Raw genomic sequence first — 22,714 nt, forward strand, 5'->3', positions numbered from 1 at the left:
AAATTAATAAAAAAGTATTTCCGACAGCTGTGCTTGTTATTGTTAAATTCACATCGGACAACAAATCCAGCGATCTGCATACGATTTCAATTTAGCATATGCTTTAAAACTTGAGAAGTGGGCACTTGGGAAATATTGATTATAAATGGCGCGTGAGGAGAAGGGATAGAAATAATAATATTGTGCTAATTTGACTGTTTATTTCTCATGCACTTTCATATATTGACGACCTCAGTGAAACTGTGCACATGTATAGTAGCTATAAACTCTTATTTGCTTCGGTGTTAATTCTGTCTTTTATTACTAATTACAGCCATTCTCTTTTAAATTGGAAGCGATTAAAGCGAGAACAATGAACAAATGAATGAATAGAAAAACAAATAAATTATGCAAGAGAACACGTGTCTTTACACCTCTCCCTTGTGCTTATGTGGCTATATAACTATAAAACAATACAATCAGTACAAATTTAAACTGGCATTAGTATTTGAAAATACATGTGCACGCCAATCAAAACCGTATGCAACTTAACCTCAGAGGGCATATTCTCTATAACAGTCAATAACCTTGAAGCGTTGCAACAAAAGGGTACATTCTTCTTGTCTAAATTTAAGAGAATACCCTGGTATAAGTGCTATATTTCGTATAACAGTATAGCTGGAAGAAATCGATTATCGATTAAGGAAATATTCTCAGTCAGTGATTTGAAGTTTCCTCGTCATCTGCATGTCTTACGCTTATTTTTATTGATATCGTAATAAGAAGCAATGACCTGGTAAAGCTTAAAAGGACAACTGGAGAAGCTTTGTTACGATTTATCCGCACATTGATGGCGCTATTCCCAAGGAAACCTTGAAATATATAATTTGCATTGTTTTCCTAAGGTAAAAGGATATGAAGGAGATGACACTAAACCATAAGGGAATTATACATTGATGAACCGTACTTGTACATGGATGTGTTCAATCTGAAAATGACGCACTGTTTAATCTTACGTGCAATTAGCGTTAAACAGTATTTGAAAAGAGCGTAAATGAGACCTAACAAAGACACGATATAATACAAGAAATATATAGACAATTACAACGTCGTTTTTTCAGTTGGTCTACACGTTGAAGTCCTCTGTCGGGTTAGAAGCTGCTGGTGTATAACCTGGAACTCTAGAACTTCGTCTCGGCGTGGCTGGGCTGTCAAAGTTGAAGAAACAAATATTGGATTAGAGTTATGCGACAAACCCCAAAAACACGGACTACCCACCGACACAGTAGAAGGGGTTCCAATGGGGGGGGTCTCTTTGACGGTTGACGGTTAAAAATAAGCCGTTTTGACGGTTGGCGATTGTATTTTAGGTCATTTGACGGTTTACGGTTAATTTTTCGGAATGATGTACGTTTATAACACGAAATTTCAGTTATTTTTCATAAAAGGATACAGGTCAATTCAGATCATGTGATGACTCATTTGGGAGGTTACAATTGTTCTGTTTGTACATACACCCATGCAATCAGTTGCGAGACGCAAATTGCACAATCTACGGTAGGAAAAAAGATCGCCGCTGTACATTTTACCACAATGCCTTGCGAACCTAACACAGCCTATAAGGCACAAAGAAAGCCAAAATTTTAAAATATTTGTCCCTGTACTAAAGACATTAAGTAGCCTAGGTTTGGAGATTTTTGACGTTTCCGTACGTTTTTATGAACGTTTTTAAGGTTTTCATGCGGTAAGAATTATGGGTAAATGTACCAGTCGCCATTTTTTTTTCCTACGGAGGATTGTAACCTCCCTGATGAATCATCACGTGGTCTGAATTGGGTGGCAACAAGGATGTAAACACGTCGGCCGAATCCGTCTATTACATAAAGGGTCTATTAAAATAACTTTTGCTGTCGGAGAATGCATTTCACGTGAAAAACTGTTTTCAAAATGGCACTGTGGATTAGAGAGTTTTTTGGTTTTTCTTATCATGTATACTGTATGTTTCTACTCACAGTTCTCTTGATGGAAAGCTTGCTGGAGTATTTTTTAAATCCTCTACCATTGACGCCAAGTAAATTGTCTTGCAACGGCGTTGTATATGATTTACCAGCCAGCCACGATAGTTTAATTAAAGGAGCTACGTCACAGTTTGTGCATCTTGAAGAGTTTAGCCTAAATTTTTCATGTTCTTCGTTCGCAATCCGTGTTGATCTTCTCCGACCTTAACCATACTTGTTCCGTTATGATTTATTATTATCTCTTTGGTGTTTTTCTCTCTTAATAAACTACTATTTTCAGCTTTCCTTCAATTTAATTGTAATTTTGTACGTAGCCAAAATATATCAAAATACCGCGACTGAGCTCCTCTAATACTGAAAGCTTTTACGAACTTGTACAAGTAGCCTTTTATTTCGACTGCCCAATAGGGGCCGCACTTGTAGTCTATAAATTGCAGCTGTACGTTAATGCAGAAAATCAGCTTACCTCCTCGACGTGAACATAAGGAGATACGTTGACATTTGAAGGCTCTTGTTCAGTGGTTTGTAGTTTTTTCTCTTCTCCAATAAACTCCTGTGTTTGGTTAGCTTCGCCGTTACGCTTTCGTCTTTTTCGATCCTTGATCAAGTACTATTGGATGAATAAATAAAAAACTAATCAAGTAAGCAAAGAAAGACAGAAAGGAGGGGAGGGAGGAAAAAGGAAAGTGAATTCTCTTTTTCAGAGGAAGGGATTTTATCAGTCATATATATATGCCAAGAAAACGTAACAGAACGGTTAGTAAAAAAAGTGGTAAAACTGATGAAGTTTATCCCCGTCTATTCAAGTTAATTTGTCGCATTGCTGGAGGTGAAGGATTAAGAGAATGGGAGGAGAAGGAATGGGGAGGAGGAGGGGAAGTAGAAGGAGTAGGAGTAGTAGCACTAGCACTAGCGGGAGGAGGGGGAGGAGGAGGAGGAGGAGGAGGAGGAGGAGGAGGAGGCGGCGGCGGCGGCGGAGGCGGCAGTGATAATCAGTTGCACTTACCACTACAACCAAAATGGTGATGATGACGATCAAGATACCGACTGCTATTCCGATGGCGATGTAGGTTCTTTCCATCTCTGTGAAGCCGGTAGGCTTAGCTGGAGCGTCCTCGCCTTTTGCTGAAACTTTTTCGATCTATAAATAAAGGCATAATGAATCGTGCGCAATGCCAAATATGTAAAACTATTTTTTTTATCATTTTGTCCAAAACTATCATCTCTTTGTGTGTCTGCTTCGAGGACAGCTTCTGTGTCCGTGATCATTTTTTTCACACCTACTGTTAGAAATAAGTAAATGCACAGTGATAGCCAGGAAATTAACCATGTTACCTTTAATTCAAATACTGGTCCAAAAAGTCGCCCGAGATTATTTTCAACCAAGTAATAAAGGACATTGAACGCTTGTTTAGTCATGTCTTTATCAACAGTGCCGTCAGCTTTAATCACGTAAAACAACAGTGATGCCTTGTCCACGTTGTTCTTCGTAGGGCAGTTATCGTCAAAATTAATGAGGTATATCTGTGTTGCGTTAATAGGTTCGCCGTTGTCCTGAAGGAGTAATTCGGCAAGTTTTGTCTTGAAATATGTTTCCATAAGACAGAATTCTGACCAGGTGAATTTAAAGTCCATTTGGAGGTACACTGACGGCAAAGGTTTAGTAGCTCCTGCGGTGGAGAAAAAGAAATAGAGTCTTTAAGCATATCTGAGATATGCTGTATAATTGTAATAGAACTGAGCAAGTCCAATTCGGGCTGTAATCATATCAGTGATTAACAAAATCGGACGACCGCGAAGCGGAGTCCGATTTGTTAATCACGAGTATAAGAATTGGACGACAAGGTGTCCCGTTACAAATAAATCATAACTATTACAATTTCTCAAAAACTGAGTAAAAGTTTCATATGAATTAAATATGGTGATTACAAATATGGAGAATAGCTTGCAAAATGGCTGTTAAGTTTCTTTGAAAATAGTCGCCGGAGATAACAATTTCAAAGTCACTCATTTGAATTGGTTACTACAGTGACTGTAATCAATGTTGTGATTGGTGGATTTAGTTGAGAGGACTTAAAATGATTGGCTCGTGTAACTGTCTGATTACAGGTGTCCGATTACAGTCAATTGTCCGATTACACTGTCCGAATACAACTTTGCTCATTAATTAGTGCAAAATACTGCAGTTTATGCACCAAACACATTTGAGGAAATTGTTATTGTTATGAATAAGCCAGCAATATGACTTAGGTTTCAGTTACTTCCTTCAAGCTTATAGTCGCTCGAGGCAGTTTTTCCGTTCACTGTCTGTTTTCAAAGAAATGACTGGTTTGTTGGGGGGTTTTTCACGTTCTATTGCGAAAAAATGTCTGGATCAAATAATTAAAAATTAAATTCAGTTTTAAGCACATCCTTACCTGTCACAAGAGATGGAGCGCAAATCAAAACTACGAAGCCTAATGACAGAAAGGTCATGATTTTCAAAGCTGAAAAAAAAAGTTTACAGGTAATGAGTTGGCCTGGACTTAACATAAACTTCAACTTCAGTCTTCTTTTCCCTCCAAGGTCAATATACCCTTTTAGCTTGGAAGGTTCATTGTCCCATTACAGACCACGTGGTTTTCTCTAGAGAATTTTTCTTTTATTCATTTAGAAATAATCCATTCATATACACGCGACTATTTGAAAATTTGAAAGCAAGAATTCTCAAGAGTATCATCACATGGTCTGAAATGGGGCAACAAACCACCCACTTTATCACTTGCACTGGCGGTTGCCTCCAAACGAATTGTTGTCGCCCCAGGCACCCTAAACTAGTCTACATGAGTTAACAACTGTAGTGCGCCGCCTTTGATGCAGGCATTATTAAGAAATCGACCCAACTTACGCATAGGATAGGAGAGCATGTGTGCATATATTTCTCGAAGTTACGAGTATCAAATTTAGCATTCATCTTTACCATATCTCTATTGTGATTACCAATTTGCTGAGGCAATACCGGCCATGCCATTTTCAATTAATTGACTTGTAAATAGTGGAAAAATTAAATCTCATGATCAGTCAAAAAAAATAATTACGTTTCAAAGTCGTGTGCATTAACCTCTTGTTGAAAGTTATTCAAGTCCTCGCTGTCGAAAAAATTATTATTTTTATATAAAAGACCTCAGTAAATGACCCTTGAAAAGCATGAACCGTGACAAACATAATTAATTCTCTTTCGAGGGTGACTTCATAGCTTAACACAATAAATAGAAAATCTGAATAATTTTCAAGAGTAGGCAGATCGTGTTGTTGGAAGAATTAAGGCAAACGTTTACAATAACAATTCAACTCAGAATTCCACTTGGAATTTTTTAATTTAACCCGTTGAACACGTGCCGTTTTCAAAAGGTAATACCCACTTAAGACTCCAGGGGCCCGTTTCTCGAAAGCCCCGGAAACTTTTCGGACCCGTCAAGCCATTTTTAGTTCATCTGTATCTAAAAACAGAGAGGTGTATACGCCTGGAACTTCTTGTATGAAGAGAACCTCGGTTCATATTTAGAATATGTGAATAAAACAGCTCTGTAATCAAAAGGTTTGATTTTTTCATCTACGGCTTTCCGGGTGGGAAACCTTTTCGGGACTTTCGAGAAACGGGCTCCTGAATTTCATATTCGCAGTTAACATTTATTATCTCACTAAATGAGCAGATAAGCTAATTAGATAAAGCAGTCACGGATTTACTGTTCAGCTCATCAGTAAATTTGGAAACTTAAAACAATCAATTTTGTCAAATGCCTTCAAAATCGATGATTAATTTTGCCTCCCAAATGTGAAAATAATGTGTAATGTCCCTTTCCTTTTAGGTGAAGGACTCACGTACGTTGCGGCGTTTGACGTGGTTTAGCATGGTGGATTGCGAAATCTAAATAACTGAAACACCCCTTTCAGGTAGAAAGCTTCATGTTTCTTTCTTAACCCGCTATTTCGACAACATCGTTTTAAAATACATGTACACAACAAAAAGAAAACTGTAAATCTGAATTACGAAAAGTGCAACCGAGTTTTGGTGGTCATGTGCACTAACCGCGAACGCGATAATTTTAAATCCTGGTAAATACATGGACAACAGTTTTGCCGGCTACGAATAACTTTCAGCTTACAGCATCGTTCTCTTATTGATAAATCTGTCCATAGCAGTATCGAGAGATGATCACAGATTTAAAGCTCGAGATGGAACTTGACAACGAAGCCGACATTAGTGATCTCTTCAAACTTCTCTATTTTTAACTTAATAAATCGCCTGGAGCACTCGTAGTCTGACTGCTTCTATAATAAACCCAAATATTTGGCAAACCTTTTGCCTCGCTTCGTGAGGCAATTGAAACTCCGGTATCTGATTCGTTTGAAGCGTTGCTACCTTGTCCCAAAGATTAACTAACACAGTCGACGGGCAGTCTTGTTGTGAAGGAATTTAACCGTGGGAAGATTTCGTATTGTGATCAAATATATTCATATTCCGTTGTTCACAATGACAACGTCAAAGGTCTAACTTTAGTTGTTATGCAAAAGTAGTTTCAACGGAAATAAGTACGTGAAAAAAACCCCTGACAAATATACATGAAAAACTTTAATAACTATCGGAGAACTATTTGAAGCATTTACGCGGCATTTAAGATTCCATAAAGACTTTATGACAATAAGTCATAGTTTAACAACTTCGACAAAGTATAAATGAAAGTTCGAGATGTTTGATTATCATAACAAAGCAATTAAGTTGCTTTCAGTTACGCCAGTACAACACCTACACAAAATTTAAGTGACTCAGTACGTGGTGATGTCAACGTCAGACTCCTCAGTGTGTTTCTGATACGCTCCATACATTCGTATGTGCAGTTTGTAAGAACTTAGCCCCAACGGGCTCCAACACCTGACTCGAACTCAGTTTTTATGGGATGTAAGTCCGCTTCAACGCATGCAACACTTTTCCGTGCATGATTAGTTTTACCATTATTTGCTTGCTTGAATGTGTCCAGCAAGGTAGGTTGTTTGACAGGATGGTAACCGAGTTAATTCCGAAATATTTGAATCTCCATGAAGATGTGTCCCTTTTGTGAGCTGGCCTATTTCTGAGAGAAATTTGGATTTTTAGTTAAAACAGCGATAGCGTAGCTTTTAACAAGCCAGCCAACTGTTGCATACTGTCAGATCAACGTGTTCATTGGTCCATTTTCAAAGACTGGGACAGGCTCAAACAAGTTGTGAAGGGTCTTAAGCTAATACATATAAGATCAAGTCAAGTGTTAGCAGGTTTACATTTGATTTCCGTTCAGTAACGCATTCAAAGATGTTTTTATTCGCAGCATGTGCCCTTTAAAATCGTGTACTTTTCTTTAGTGAACGTCAAAAAGAAAACGTTTTATACATCTACGAGCCCTATAAACAAGAACCTCAACTGAACTGGTTTTAAGTTCTTTAGTCAACTTCGTCAAAATCGGTTTGAGTTTGGAGTGGATGCATGACAAAGACTGAAGATTGACGTGTCAATTAAAAACGCTTTGTTAAACACTTGGCCATACGCTACCAATAGTTTTACGAAGCTGCCCTGCCTGCTCTTCCCGAGTTTTCATGAGTTTTGGATTGAAAAGTTTGGTTTGCACAAGAGCGAATCGAGTTAAGGAGTTTTGATTGTTTTTGCAAAATGAAAGTTGCAGATTGTATAAACAATTGTTTATCAAAGTGATATTAACTGGAAAAATTACAATGGTGCCTATTGATATTGAAATAAAATGAAGCCAAAATTAAAGGATCTTTTGTGAAAAAGGCTCGGATGATTGCAAATAAACAGGGCCGTAATTTTCTGGGGCTGGCCAATTTGAAACTTACTACCAGGCCTCCTTCCAGCGTCCATTGCTAACATTATCGTGGAAACATGACTCCAGAGGAACAAATTTGCATGGTTGCAACCTATACTAACCAACATCCCAGATGGGTCATTCTGGATCCAAACTCCCGCATCAGCGTTTACAAAATTTTAATTATCTTGGTTCGGAGCAGTGGCTAATGGCCATGAAACGTCCGTTTGCAAAAGAGGCTTCTATGCCGAAAGCTTGACCGAACTCAGTGAATTTACTGTTATCAGTTTTGCTTCATGTAGCAATGTCGCCGGTAGTTAACCTTTTTAATTTTGTATAGTTGTAGCTAGTGCGTAAGGTAATTGTGCACCGCCAAGATATATGGGTTATTGACCAAGTGTGAGGTCACGATGGCTGGATATTGGTTAAGTTCTTTTTTTTTGCGAGTTTGTGGACCTAGACGGAGTCGAGGTCCATAAACTCGCAAAAAAAGAACAAGGCCAATATCTAGCCATCTTGACTGAACCAGCTTGGTCAATAAAGGATTTATATGGCTTTCGGGGAAATTTTTCTTGAGGGACACGGCGGGTAGTCCCGAGCGGGCAAGATAGCTCTATCTTGCCCGCTTGGGTAGCCAATCACAGCGCAGGATTTGATTCATCTTGCCCGCTCACGGAGCTAGCCATATAATAAAATTCGATCTTCCACTGATGATCCTCGGAAGTCTCTCCACATCTCACTTGAACAAGTACACCTATCTTGGATCACGATAAACATTTCTTGATCACCAAGAACTATAAATATTTTATCCAAAATGTCATTGCCATTAAGGACATTAAGAGCTTTGTCTCACTTACTTTTTCTTTAGCAAAATATTTTTTCACTCCTTTCCAACTAGCTACAAGTCGACCCTACTAAACTATGCCGCGAAAACGAGCATGCTTCAAATAACCCTTGCAAGATCTGCTCTTGATCTGAAAATTACCATATATAATTCATCTGCGTGATTCAAAACATTGTTAATAGGTCAGCAACACTTTACCTCATTTAAACTTCAAAGAAGGGATCTTTTAGATGCAGTCCTTTTCTTGTACATGAAGTTTCACTGAAATATTAGTCTAATGACGGCTTGCACCTACGAAGTCCATTTGTTAGAAGTTTTAAATTTATAAATAGAGGACAAAAGTAGCGTATCCCGAATCAACAAAGCAAAGATGGTCTTTGTTAAATGACTACGTCATTAAAAATTAAACACACTGAGTAAACATGATGACAGTTCGGGCTAGAACGATAAAATGAAAAAGAAAACAACTTTTGAACCTACGTGTAGACCTGCTTTATCGCACTGGTGTAGTAAAGGAAAAAATACTATTGTTCATTTACAAGGGGAGGTTGCAAAATTTCCAAGCAATATTTGGTCTTTGTGTTTAACTTCAGTTTGCAATTGGAGAATATTTTACTTACTTACTGAAAAAAAAAACATCCTAGCTGCCATAATTTCGACCTGCTTGAATTATAATAGATCACAATAGCGTCGATCTTTTACGTGCTTGGTTTGAGCTTGTTTCCGGCGAATTAAAACGCCGCGAATGGCGCAGTTGGTTTGGGCACATAAAGAGCGCAACGGTTTGTTCAGGCAGAGATGCTATCGAACTGCTTGCGTGAATCGGGGCCAAAAAGTCGAGATTTTTCCAGTGAATTATGCCAGCCGCAGATGTGAACTTTCAAAGGAATATATATATATAGCTGAAGTGTACTTGTACAGCGCGGTCCTCTTCGTATAGTCCAAGGAAATAAACAACTAATGATAAATGATGTAGAAAAATAATAGATTTTGTGATAAAAGCTGGTTTTATCATACCTGACAGTTTCCTCGTGATTTTGAAGATCGATGTCACCTCCAGAGACTCAATCACGTAATCTTCGTCTTGTCACTGCTTGTAAAAGCGAAAAGGCTGAGACGAGTACAGAACACGTACCGCGCATGACTGGGTTAGTTGGACTTATAACAAGCGCTGTTATTGTTTGTTTCACCGTCACGTGTTAATTTTCCGCGAGATATACGATGACATGATTCTAGGTGCGCAGGCCAGTAGTGAGCCTATTACCCAGACGCTTCCTTTTTTCCAACACTTTCTGACGCGAAATTCTTCACCACGGAACTTACTCGTTAATTTCCAGGCCCTCACGTGTACTTCGAAGCACAAAACGCCTATGGATTAGGCTGTTTCAGTCTGTGGAAGGGAGACTTCCGTGACAAGAAAACTGCACCCTACTGCTTCTTTGTTTATTTGTCGAGATTACTGTATAATAAGAATTTATCGGCATTAAAAAAAAAAAAAAAAAAAAAAAAAAAAACAGACCAAAATGAAAAAGCTTCATGCTCAGTTTATTTAAAAAATTGAAACATAATTACACACAGACATTTATCTACATTTTAAGGCTGCGTGCTAGCGAGTATATCTTCCCCATCTTTGATAGATATTTATTAATTCCGTTACAGAAAAAAAGATATCATGTAAAAAAAATGCAAATACAGAGAATATATCCTGGTAATCAAGAAGGAACACTTGCAAAAAATAGCATTCGTATTGTACCTCAATATTAAACAAAAACTGAGTCTGCTTGCTTAGTTACATGTAATACCCACTACATTTCTTTTATCACTTCTACGTTTACTCTTGTTTGCAAGGACCGCATTATATATATTCCAATATTATAATCTCCATAGTATATTTATGATATCGATTTTACAGCTTCAAGGTCTGTTCGGCTGGGTGGAAGACGTTAGGCATCAGGTAAATAACTATCTAGTGAAGAAGCCAGCTTTAACTCCGTTATATATTATGGATTTATCCTGCTGCTCGATAGCAGAACTCATCAGTTTCGAGAACTCTACAGGTTCTTATACTGGGCTTACACCGTTCCTGTGGTTCTAATTGATAAGGAGTGTATCTACTCCTCCCTCACCTTCCCGGCCGGATGCTAACCCATCGCAGGGTTACCCCTGGTATTATATTCACCGGTATACCCATTTAGAGAGAGTGGCATGCGTCTCTTGCTCCGGCCAGGGCTCGAACCGGGACCGCTCGATCCGAGGTGAGGGATACCCATTAGGCCCCTGCTTATCCATATTCATATAACCGGTTCTCATCCGACTTTGCAGTCGCACGAATTCCAAGCTGCACTGCAGTCATAGATGACTTTGGCGTTGTCCAAGAGCCCTGCAAGTCAGCTGTGCGTATTTGTCCAAAATAAGTGAAAAAGCATTCCAATAATTGCTAGTTTATTGAGCGCATGCGCCCAGCGGACGTATGTCGTGCAGAAGAATTGTTTGAAGTGCTCGTACATATATGTCTTCTGCTGAAGAAAACAGACAAGTTGCGCGAGAAATGTTTCTGTCTCTAAAAGTAGTAATTTCATGAGTACAAAAGGTCTCTTCGAGGAGCTCAGATGCAAAGTGAGTTATATGTGAATTCAAATGAAAAACTGGAAATGATCTGTTTTGCTAAACAATGCGCGAAAAATTGATCCCCTACTGAAATTGATCGATGAACTTCAGGTTTTAAAGCATACTTTGGCAGTGTAGTTTTGATTGTTTGCATTTTTGGTGGGTTGTCCCACTTCGACATATTTGTAAAAGTCATCTCCACTTTCTTCTGCTTTGTACGTCCGAAGGGTGACTAAGAAATAGCATTTGCGTAAAAATACATTTTTAGAAAGTCGTCAGCCTATTTGAAACTGGCTCATGGCCTCCTAACATTTCCAGGGTGAGCTTCTATTAAAATTTTTAAAATTTCGTCTCCTGCAAAAGGAAAATATATAAAAGACTATTTAAGCATCGTGCAGTACTGTGGGATTTGGGTACACTATTTACATTAACCTCGGGCCTTGCAGTCACCGGGGGAACTCATTATTCGTTGAGATTCCGCTCGAAAGTGGTTCCTCTTCAGGCTGAAGGTGTATAAAAGAGTACGAATTTCACAGAGCGAAGTATAGGGTCCTTTCAAAATATCTCGAACAGACTGGCATCATGTAGTGGGTACTCAGTCAGGGGAAAAGATATCGAAGGTAAATGAAAGGGTTACATTTTTTCTTTAATTGTATTAAAAGGGAAAGGGTTTGGACCTCGAGAAAGAGACTGCCCGTATTATGCTTTGATGAGCATTCACCCCTCTCCCCTTCCGGTTACATTAAGCACTTAATGACTGGTCCCAAGGGAAACAGTAAGTTTTGTTTCCCCGAGACCCTCAATGTTCCCCGAGGCGAAGAGGTCGAGGGGAAACAAAACACAATGTTTCACGCTCTCAACTCAAAAGTAGAAAAAAACTGAAGAAATCGTTTGCTTTGCGCCGGCTGGCTCACAAATTTGCCGTGGTTTCAAGGTGCACGACCTGTTCACGTGCAAGTCGAAAGTTCATGCTGTTGTTTCCCTAGGGAGTTAGTGAGTTTTGTTCGCCCTAGGGAGTTAGTGAGTTTTGACCCACGACACGTGAGACGTTTTCCTCCAATCGGAAAACGTATTTGAGTTGGGAGGTATAACAACCCGGGTTTTGTCTTTCACTCAGAGGAAATCAGTAAAAGTGATTTGAAAAGTAACGTGATGTTGATACCAAATAGAATAAGGGAGTTTGAGAGTGACTGATTCTCATTAGTATCCGTCATTCATTTCTTTAAATGTTAGTTCGGGGAATTTGGAGGTATATCAAGAAAGTATCTGCTCTCACATCTGCTGCTGCCTTCCGCTGTCAGCAAAGCAACTGAACCTTCGGGCGTGGGTTGGACTGATCGGTAATATCCGGGCTAATAGTTTTTGCACAGCCCTTGCCCCAGCACTAACTAAGCGCTGTTCCTCGCCCTATCAACGGTCGAAAATATTTTTCCATCCACGCGAAGCTAGCATATTAAAGTTATGTAAATAAGTTTCACTGCCATTATAAATATAAATTTTAACTAACCTCATCTTCTTCTTCTTCTCCTTCATCTGGTGCCTCATCCTTGTCGTCAAATGCCATGTTAATGGCCCCCTGGTTAGGACCTACGTCAATGTTGTCTGATTGGCCGAAGTCAGGCTTGTCGTCATCATCTTCTTTCGCTGGCTCGGGTGCAGGTTCTGGGGCAGGGAATTCAACTGTCGCTGGACTTGATTCCGGGGTAATCTAATAATTAAATGAAAACGTAAAGAGCTTGCAAATGCGTGGTACTTTAATGTAGGTTTTTTTCGTCAGAAAGTACTTTGAAGCCTACAAAAACAATTCTTTTTCTTGTGGGGGAGACAATTATCACTTAAAAACTAGCGTATTCATGCTACGAAACTGTCAGTTAATGCGTTGTTTAGAATTGGTACCTATTAGGGGTTAAAAATAAATTTCAAGCGAGGTCCACAAAACAGGATCTGGGTACCTCTTAGGGGTTATTTTCAAAATTTCCGACGAGCACCCCGGTCCTTTTTATAGGGGAGTACCCCCGGAAGTTCCCTTTGAATTTTTGAAAACCCGCCGGCATTCAGTGCGTGAATACAGTAGACACTCAGTAAACGTTCACACACGTTCCTTAATTCACTGTGTATGTGCCAGCAATTTGAGACTACACAGAAGTAACATCTCCTAGAAATCGAACATCTTAGAACATCTCTTAGAAAAGTAAACCGTAATACTGGTTCTCTTTGAATTACTGAAGTTAGCTTGAGCCGACTCTATGAGCAGACAGTTGATACTGGTCGCGATTAATCTTGTCAGTATCTTCGAGACAACTGTCATTGGACCCATCTGTTTTTCGTGCTTCAGTTAACAAAGTGTGATTTGCACCAATCGGAGTGACAAAAATTGTCAGGGATTCATGTACCACGAAAAGGAAGGAAAAATATAAAACAAAAAAAATTACAAAGTACACAACTCACGACTATAGTCACAGACGAAGTGACGGTGTCTTCTCCTGTCTCGGGAGGCTTCTCTGTAACTGGCGGTTCACTGATTGGAGGAGCATCTTCCGAGCCATCCTTACCAATAAAAAATAGCACTCACTGTCACTACTATACGTCAATCGAGAGCACCAGAATATCTGCATTTTGGGAAGGAAGTTGTCAAAGATTACCTAAAGACCTATCGATCGAAATGTCAAATTTCCTGTCCGCACTTGTTTTGGGCCGAAATTTTGCTAGCCATCCGCGTGAAACTAAAACGTTTCCGGCCTACGGCCCAAGCTAGAGTCAACGCCGTTCAGTTTGAAAAAGAGAGTTACTTACAACAACCTCGTATTCATTTGAGGGCTCTCCTGCCGGCTCATCCGGTGATTTGATTGGCTTCGGTTCTGGTTCATCTATTGATTTTATTGGCTCACCCTCGGATTCGTTATCGGGCTCAGGTTTGGCCAGCGGCGCTTTTTCAGTATTGGGCTTTCCATCAGATTCGGCTGCAAAACAATTTGTTAAACTACTTAATGAGTGTATGCAGCCTTAATTATTTTCCTTAGTAATTCATAATCTTAGATGTCTGCAGCAGAGCACGAGAGTATACGTGTCTGGAGTGAATGTGACCTTTAGTTGATGTTAGGACTAGAAACTGCACTCATTACAAACGAGTTCATTTCACTCGTAAAAACGTCTGGCCATCCTCTTTAGAAATGATTAGTATCAAAACATTAGATTAATTCTCGGTATCCTAGTTCCTTAAACCGGGTTCACACTTTAAGCGATTACAACAAAAAGAGATTTGCATCATGTTGAGTTTTTTGATCTCTAAGATCAGCTTCACTCACTTTGATCTACTTTTTGACCGTCCTCAAAATCCTTGATTGCAGACAGAAGCGGCATTTCATCCTGAGTTTGTTTATGTATGACCACTTCCTCTGGTTCGTCTGTCTGCTTATCGTCCGACCGAGGAGTATCTGTATTCTCACCATCAGCGTCTGTTGTGGCTTCTTTATTTATTGCGACTGTATTGGTGAAAATCATCCGGGGCTCCTCTGTAGAATGGCCGACACTCTTAACGTTTCTGCAACATCTCTATCGAACAACAGTACAAGTCAATGAGTCAGTCGTTGAGATAAAACCCGCTCCAAGCTCAATCATCTTGGACAGTGTCTGGCGTAGTAAATCTACGATACAACCATTGTTCAGATCCACCTTCAAATGCTTATTTAAAGAACAACCTCAGACGTACACACAAATGCACTCATTTTTCGGCGAAGCTCAGGGTATCAGTTAAATGTCGTCGAAAATATCCTCGCACACTGATCTATCTATTTCTTTTGAGACTCTTTTGAAGGCCACTGCGCTCCCCTTACGCATCGCATAGCCCCCACCTCTCACCCTCCACCCACGAATTAAAATATCTAGAGGGAACTAACACAGCAGAGCAGAGCACAACATAACTTAGACCCTCAATTTTCCTTTATTGTATAAATAATTTCCATTTAATGTTTCCGAAAAGTAGCTAACAAGAAGAAAAATCCTTCCTAAAAAATAGATATCCAAATAAAATATAGCATGCCGCGGAGTACTTCGGTCGATGTTTGTGTCAAAAACACATTTCCTTGTCTTAGGACTCTTAACTCACCACACAGTAGAATATAAGTAAAATGAGGACTACCACAGCTAGGCCAACTCCGATACCAATACCGATGCGCTGAGCTTCTGTGTATTTTTCAACGTATGCATCTTGATCAGTTCCTATTAGTTCCACTTTTTCAACCTAGAGATAAAGTACAAAAGAAAAAAAAAAAAGCGATTTTGTAACAAGGAAGGCAAGTTACACGACACCGTGTACTGCCACCGGTTTACGGCGGGTGAACAAGTGGATTCGAGAACTACATGCACAAAGTTCGCTTCCACTGAGGATATAGTAGCCTGAGTATCAGGCTTTTCCTACTCGCGGTGTAGGAGGAGGAAACACCCGGCAAAGAAGGCTCTGCAATTTCCCCCTACCCCTACCCTCTTGCTAAGAAAGGTCTGATACTCAGGTTAAAGATATGGAAAATAAGCTACTACGATTACCAGTTGAGTAAGGCGCGACGAAAGTTTGGTGACCAGGTTTTGACGTTCAACTTGTGTTGTTGTCACGGCAACTGGCTCCGATACAGTGGCAGCTTGTCTGCATTGACGTCATTAGCAGCAAAACGCGCGAAATTGCAGGCGACGATATTGTTGCCATTGGAAACGTGGAAGTTGCCCGTGGCAACACCGTAATTTTAACTCCAGAACTTCATCCCCAAAGCTCGTTCGCGCCTTACTCAATTGCAACTGATAATCGTAGTACTCGGGTCCCGGATGTTGTTTCGTATGAATTTTACAAGTGGTGTATTTTCCAGTAAAACGCTCGTGTCTATATAATAATATGTACTTATTGACTGCGTGGGAGGGCCGGACGGAAAAATATTTGGCTCGGGGTCCGTACGTCCTGAACTCGAGCCAAATACATATATTTTCCCGTCCGGCCTCCCCACTTAGTCAATAATTACATAATATCCAATATGTTCGGTTTTCGCGTAACCCATCAAAACATTTGTGATATCCGCTGTGTCCAACTGCTGCTAAGCTCGGAACTGCATGTTGCATTAGGGTGACGTTTTAAATACACTTCACAAACTTGATAACGTCGAAAAGAAAACCCCTTGCCTCCGTGTGTTGTTAGAGGTCTGCATCAAAGGATAAGGCCCGGGTCAAACGCCGTATTTCACAAGAGCCGAACCCAGTTAAACCAATTAGGCTCATGTGAAGTTCGGCGTTTGACCCAATTAAGTTCGACTGATTTTATTTGGAGAGGCTGAGGCGTTCTTCACGCCTGGCCAGCCGTGAATAGCGCCTGAAGACCGACTTTGGGTCAAACGCCGATCGTCACATGAGTCGGATCAAATGCATAATGCCTAAAGGTGCCATTTTGACTTTACCTTGAAAAACCACGGACCAACAAGACCGCTTTTGTTATTTGTTTGGTGTAGCAGTTCTGGCATTCGGTTCGACTGAATTAAGTGTGACATTTGACTCAAAAAGGCGTTTTTTTAAATTATTTGAGTCGACCTAAACTGTCATTAAGTTCGGCTCATGTGAAGTACGGCGTTTGATGACCGGGCCTAAGATAACTTCCGATAAAACTAAAATTCGAGGTTTCAGTGTCAACTGAATTCCAAATTTCGAGCGAATTTTTTTCTTTTAAACAGGAATTGGTTCTTATTAGAGTCATTGTGTAAGTGGATTATTTCAAGACCACAAGTTAAATTCTACTCATTAATTAAAAAGTTTTTTTTTTTCCGGCGGCTACTTACTTTTCTCTCAAACACTTCATCGAGGAGTATCATTTTTTTGTTCACCCAATAATCGTACAGAATTTGGAAAGCCTTGATAGTCATCTCCTTATCCAATGTGTCGAAATCCTCCGTGCTGTTGGAAATATAGAACTTTAAAACGGCTTTGTCGTTATAATACGTCTTGTTCTCGCACTTTGCATTGTTGTTCATAAGCTTAATTCTTGCCGGGTTGACACGTTCATACTCCAAGTCTTTCATTTCAATCAAGTCATCTGACAGCGCCTTTTTAAACAGAGTTAGCAAGAAACACAATCTTCCCCACGACATCTTGAAGGTCATCTCGATGTAGACTGACTCTTGCTGAGGCGCTGATGTGGCATTGATGAAGACAGAGGATGTGAACGAAGTTGTGATCGACGTTTGAGGAGAGGGAACCGCGGCTACGGTTGTTGTATGTTCCTGAGTCAAAGGTGTGACTGTTACTGAGACAGAGGATGTGAACGAAGTTGTGATTGACGTTTGAGGAGAGGGGACCGCGGCTACGGTTGTTATATGGTCCTGAGTCGAAGGTTTGACTGTTACTGAGACAGGGGAGGTGGACGAAGTTGTAATTGACGTTTGAGGAGAGGGAACCGCGGCTACGGTTGTTGTATGGTCCTGAGTCAAAGGTGTGACTGTTACTGAGACAGGGGAGGTGGATGAAGTTGTAATTGACGTTTGAGGAGAGGGGACCGCGGCTACGGTTGTTATATGGTCCTGAGTCAAAGGTGTGACTGTTACTGAGACAGGGGAGGTGGACGAAGTTGTGATTGACGTTTGAGGAGAGGGGACCGCGGCTACGGTTGTTATATGGTCCTGAGTCGAAGGTTTGACTGTTACTGAGACAGGGGAGGTGGACGAAGTTGTAATTGACGTTTGAGGAGAGGGAACCGCGGCTACGGTTGTTGTATGGTCCTGAGTCAAAGGTGTGACTGTTACTGAGACAGGGGAGGTGGATGAAGTTGTAATTGACGTTTGAGGAGACGAATTCATGACTACAATTGTAACAGCCTGAGAAGAAGTTTGAATTACAGGTGTACTAGAAGATGCACGTGATGAAACCTGAGTTTCAATTACCGCTGAACTTTGGGCTAGAGAAGAAATGGGTCGGCTTTTTATTGAAGCAGATACAGGCACAGAGGTCTCCACTGATTCAACAAAGCTGCTTAATGGAGACGAGCTGGCCACGACTGTTGAGCTCTCTGCCCCATCTAAAACGAAACGGACCATTAAAGGTTAAAAAGATTAACAAATCAAAGTCCTCTAAGTTTACTAAAAGGCTACCAATATCGGGTCAAGTTACATAACGAGACCGGCTGTATTGTAGGGGTTGTTAAATAACACCTGAGCTGAAAGGCTCGACAGGTCCGGCCAGGAGCGTGGGCTCCTTTCCAGAACAGCGGTTGGTAATCGAATCTACTGCTTTCCAAACTGAACCCCTAAATAAAGTTTAAGCAATAAAGTTATTTCGTACCAACCCTAGTCATGATCAAAACTTTTTGGTGGCTCCTGGGACCCGGGACGTTGGGAACAGTGGGTAAATTTCTTGGCGCTGGATTCACAATCAAAAAGGCTGCATATTTTAGGTCTAAAATGGGCTTTAATTTAATCATAAGTTGTTCGCGATGTTGCAGTCAATTCGTGTTGTTCTCTACTGAGCTCAATTTCTTCCAACAATTGTTCATAGATACTAGGGAAATCGGACGGTTGAGCTAGGGAAAGGGGGAATATCGTGAATTCCAAAAAGAGCCCTAGTCTACTAGTTTGTTTTATTCTCATACCTCCATTGATAATGAAGAGTGTCTGTACCATGAAAGTCATCAAGATAATCGCACTTCGTCCTTCGTATTTCCACGTAGCCATCATTAAAATCCTTGTCAAAAGACACAAAGAACAAAATCACAAGGAAAAAATCACAAAACTTCAGAAAGCTTCTAATCTTTTTTTATCTACATTTAAGAGATACTAAGAGATTTGCCTAAACACGGCTAGAGAATTTTAACTGTAAAAAGCTGCGAGTACATCGAATGCATGCATGCGTAGAAGTGGTGATCATGAGATGCCCTGCCAACAGATTAGGAGGCTCCTGATTTCACTGTGCAAGTCTAACCATTTCTGTTCTTTCTACTGGCAGACTTGCGACTGTATCTCACCACTACTTTTTTTTTGGAGGTGAAGGGGTAGAAGGGAAGAGTGGAATTACGTGTAGGATACGTCGCAAAATGAATTAAGCGCGGTGGTCTGGGGGAAAGCTTTACTAGAACTAGGCAAGGTGAGCAGGTCGGCAATAACGAGTTTTGTTTTTGCGTCAAAATGTGCTTACGTAGAGAAAACAAAACAACGGAGAATGGTCTAGGTGCCAGAAACGCAATTGAAGGGTTGGGGGAGCTTGGGGAATTCTTTCCCCTGAAATTTAAATTTGCTATATTTTTATTTTACTCATTATTCCTTCATTAGAACCGAGGAGCACTGGGACTAGACCTTTTCTTTGTCATCCGCCATCTTGGGAAAGTCCGTTTGAGCGGAGATTTTATTGTGACAGCTATGGCAGTTTGTGGAAAATATTGAAGAGGTGAGTTATCTGTATGTTCTGTTTTGCCTGAACGACGAAAGCGTTGAGTTTTAAAATATATATTTAATCTTATACACAAGGTTTCTTACTTGACTGCTAATAATGTTGAAGTGAATTTTGGGTTTTTCAATACGCTGGTATATTACAAACGTGTCCATTGCCATTCCCACTAATGAGATATCCATGGAAATATTGTAATCGAATTGTAGTATTTTTAATAAAATGTGGTTACGTTTTTAGTAAGAATAATTTTATACCGTTCTTTATAATTGATAATAATCAATTCATTGCTTCATAATTATATCCATTCATAATTTGTACCGTGTTTTAATCTACTTGTATAACACTAAAATGATTACAATTTAACGTCTTTATGGGGTCACATATTCTACATGTAACAAATCTCTAAGCATGTATTGCGTGCCGTTTATTGTATCTCTTATCCGGCTCCCGTCCGGCGGAATTTTAATTGACCTTTTTGAGGAGTCAGACGCAGACATTAGGCTACAAGCGCTCTCTCTACCGCTAGGCTGGGAAACACAGCCTTTCTCTTCAAACTAACCGGAAATTTAGGACTGCGATATGCAATGACAACGTGTTCTTAAGTATTAAGAAACTGCATCCGACCGGAAATTGCGAAATTCAAAGTTTAGTACCGGGTATTAGACGCGTAAATCTACAATAAATCGATTCGTTGCCAGGGTGATTGTCTTGTGAAACTGCCCGAGGGGTAGGCCCATGCAAGGGAGTACCCCCCGGGAGGCGAAAAAATTGCGGTCACAAAACTGTAGGACTTTTGCCGGTTCAGATTGCAATATTTCGACTACGGGTCATTCTCTATAGTTTTACCATGTTTGGCTTTTAAAAACAAGGAAGGTTTTTCTCTGGGTCAATGAATAAATTTATTCACTTTTCAGGATTCAAAAACTGGGAGACCGCCTGGGCAGAAGAGTTTCAAGGGTCTCAATGCTAGATGGTCGCTCTGTACAAACTTGGAAGGGGTGGCGAATGGTCCTTTGAACTCTGGGTCTCGCAAAATTTTCGCCGAATTTCATGGGTCTCGCAGTTTCGTTTTTTAACGGTGATGTGCGTCTCACAGTCTCCATTTTTTTCAAGGGTAAGAAAGTCGAGAAGTACCAATTTGTTTATTTTTTATATATATGCTTAAATGAGTGAACATCTTATAACCTGAAAGTCTCCAGTTCGCATTTAAAACACTTTGAAGTCTCGCTCTCGTAACTGAAACAGTGAAAATGTCTCGGGCTCGCAAAGAAAAACGCTTGTCTCGCATTTACCATTCAGCATCACTAATGGAGGTCAGTGATATCTTACCAAATGGCGCCAGAGATGAAAAAGGCTGTTGATGGAGACAGTGATTGAAAAACTGGCCGGAAACTTACTTGAGAGTCTCGCGCACAAAAATAAATCGGAGTCATCAATCATTGTGTTATATTGAGAAAAATACTTCATCGCTGACTTGTTTCCAACTTATTTTACTGATCCTAGGCGGCGTGAAGAGAGTGCGAAGATATCTCATCGCTGATGAAATATGATAAATATGTTTGTTCCAGTCAAAGGTCATGTCATTTCATACCGAAGATGGGAAGGCAACAAAACTAATCAAAGGTTGCGCCTTCCTCGCTTTCGCTTTCTTGTACTAAGATGTCAACAACGAAATTGTAATCCTCAGTACAAAAATTAAGTTACGCGTACATTAAAGAAATGAACTCAGTAAATAGGAACGTACTAAAGTTTGCGTGCAGAGCGCGTAGCTTAGATTTATATACGGCCTTTACTTTGCCATCTTAGCATAAATCAAAGTAAACAGAGGATAGTAACTGAGTAAAACACATGGAAAAGCAAAATTCTGAGCCAGGTTCCTACTATAGTAAATAAGATCTAATGACTGCGAGATGGAGTACAGTCCTTCTTCAAGGAAACGCTGTTATTTCCGACAAAACGCGTTGTTAGGGATGTTGAAATGTTAAGTGCGAGTATTTGAGTATTTAGCCTGGGCGTTTGTCTATGGAAAAACCTTCGCAAGAAACAATATTAAGCTAATGCCAACATGATCTGTTTTGCCCTTACCTTCTATCTTAGGAGTAGATTTGGCTTAGCTTTCACCTTATGCAATCACAGCAACCCACCGTGCAAGACCGATGTTTATCACGCGAACAAATTCTTCAGTTCCAGACCTCAGTGCTGAGACGGAAACTTGACACTGAAGCTAAGGAAGCCAGCTATAAGCCACAGAATCCGAAGGTCAGCACTAACGTTCATAAAAAGACACAATCTTGTGAAAGTGAAACTGTGATGGAATAACTTCCTTCAGGAAGAACTTCGAAAATTTATGTATCTTTTCAATTAAGAAGAGAATTCGTGCTTTTGTCATGTATATTTGACAGGCTTGAATGATTAGTTTGGTAACGCAATAATGTCTCCATCTGGGAGGAGGGGTGAAGTGACGAAGGGAGGGGAGGGTTGACTGATCTCTATTCCGCGTGCAAACTTCCATGCCAGCCCACTGGAAGGGAATTTTAACATTGTAATTGTAACCTCACTGAAATCTCCCCGGTTCGTTTACACTAAAATCCGTTTCTAAGTGTAGCTAAGAACAGTTTACAAGTTTAGCCATTTATCAGTTATCATTCTTTTTTGCAGTCTTCCCCCCCCCGCCCCTGGAATCGTCCATAGGCGGTGTGGATGTGATTTAGGATCTTACAGAACCATTTAGCTTTTGAGAGGTACTTGTACTTTGCACAACTATGAATGGTCACGTAACTCTGTCAAGTAGATGTGCTTAGAATGTAAAGGTTCTTGCACGTAGTTACGGACAAGCAAGGTCTCTACTGCATACACTTAGGTAGTGGGATTGCCGAACTTCTGATAAAATCGTAAAATTCTGCATTTTTAAGCTCATTAGTCAGTTGTGAATTCCGGAAATCATTGAATAGTAGTTCACTACCTGGGTTAGCTTTTCAGTCTGCCCTGTTGCCATGATAGGATCACACTTTGGTCAAACAATA

At 40.2% G+C, this 22,714-nt stretch overlaps 2 protein-coding genes across 3 annotated transcripts; both read right to left on the reverse strand.

The window, feature by feature from the left end:
- Positions 1-205: 205 nt before the first annotated feature.
- On the reverse strand, positions 206-8,963 carry LOC145499843 (uncharacterized). 2 transcript variants are annotated; one of them, XM_081479378.1, is made up of 6 exons: positions 8,877-8,963; positions 4,415-4,483; positions 3,333-3,667; positions 3,004-3,138; positions 2,464-2,607; positions 206-1,187 (listed from the first exon to the last, which is right to left on the reverse strand). In XM_081479378.1, the coding sequence occupies exons 2-6, from the start codon at positions 4,470-4,472 to the stop codon at positions 1,161-1,163; spliced, it is 699 nt and encodes a 232-aa protein (XP_081335504.1). In that variant the 5' UTR covers positions 4,473-4,483; positions 8,877-8,963; the 3' UTR covers positions 206-1,160. The 2 variants fall into 2 exon arrangements, with proteins under 2 accessions (XP_081335504.1, XP_081335500.1); XM_081479374.1 differs by lacking the exon at positions 8,877-8,963 and adding an exon at positions 6,337-7,647.
- On the reverse strand, positions 8,901-22,355 carry LOC145499730 (uncharacterized). Its single transcript, XM_081479256.1, has 10 exons — positions 21,777-22,355; positions 18,898-18,989; positions 17,096-18,327; positions 15,391-15,525; positions 14,591-14,837; positions 14,079-14,245; positions 13,734-13,832; positions 12,793-12,993; positions 9,696-11,639; positions 8,901-8,969 (listed from the first exon to the last, which is right to left on the reverse strand). Exons 2-9 carry the CDS (start codon positions 18,980-18,982, stop codon positions 11,625-11,627), a joined length of 2,181 nt encoding a protein of 726 aa, XP_081335382.1. The 5' UTR covers positions 18,983-18,989; positions 21,777-22,355; the 3' UTR covers positions 8,901-8,969; positions 9,696-11,624.
- Between the last annotated feature and the right edge of the window lie 359 nt (positions 22,356-22,714).

Source organism: Orbicella franksi, chromosome 1 (genome assembly GCF_964199315.1).
Source record: "Orbicella franksi chromosome 1, jaOrbFran1.1, whole genome shotgun sequence".
NCBI classification, from domain to species: Eukaryota; Metazoa; Cnidaria; class Anthozoa; order Scleractinia; family Merulinidae; genus Orbicella; species Orbicella franksi.

Coding starts and splice junctions, on each gene's coding strand:
- LOC145499843 (XM_081479378.1), bottom strand. CDS start 4,472: ATGACCTTTCTGTCATTAGGCTTCGTAGTTTTGATTTGCGCTCCATCT. Junction 3,668..4,414: donor CGCTCCATCTCTTGTGACAG/GTAAGGATGTGC, acceptor TCTCCACCGCAG/GAGCTACTAAACCTTTGCCG. Junction 3,139..3,332: donor GACCAGTATTTGAATTAAAG/GTAACATGGTTA, acceptor CTTTATTTATAG/ATCGAAAAAGTTTCAGCAAA.
- LOC145499730 (XM_081479256.1), bottom strand. CDS start 18,982: ATGATGGCTACGTGGAAATACGAAGGACGAAGTGCGATTATCTTGATG. Junction 15,526..17,095: donor ATGAAGTGTTTGAGAGAAAA/GTAAGTAGCCGC, acceptor CTTTATCTCTAG/GTTGAAAAAGTGGAACTAAT. Junction 12,994..13,733: donor CTTCGTCTGTGACTATAGTC/GTGAGTTGTGTA, acceptor TTTAATTATTAG/ATTACCCCGGAATCAAGTCC.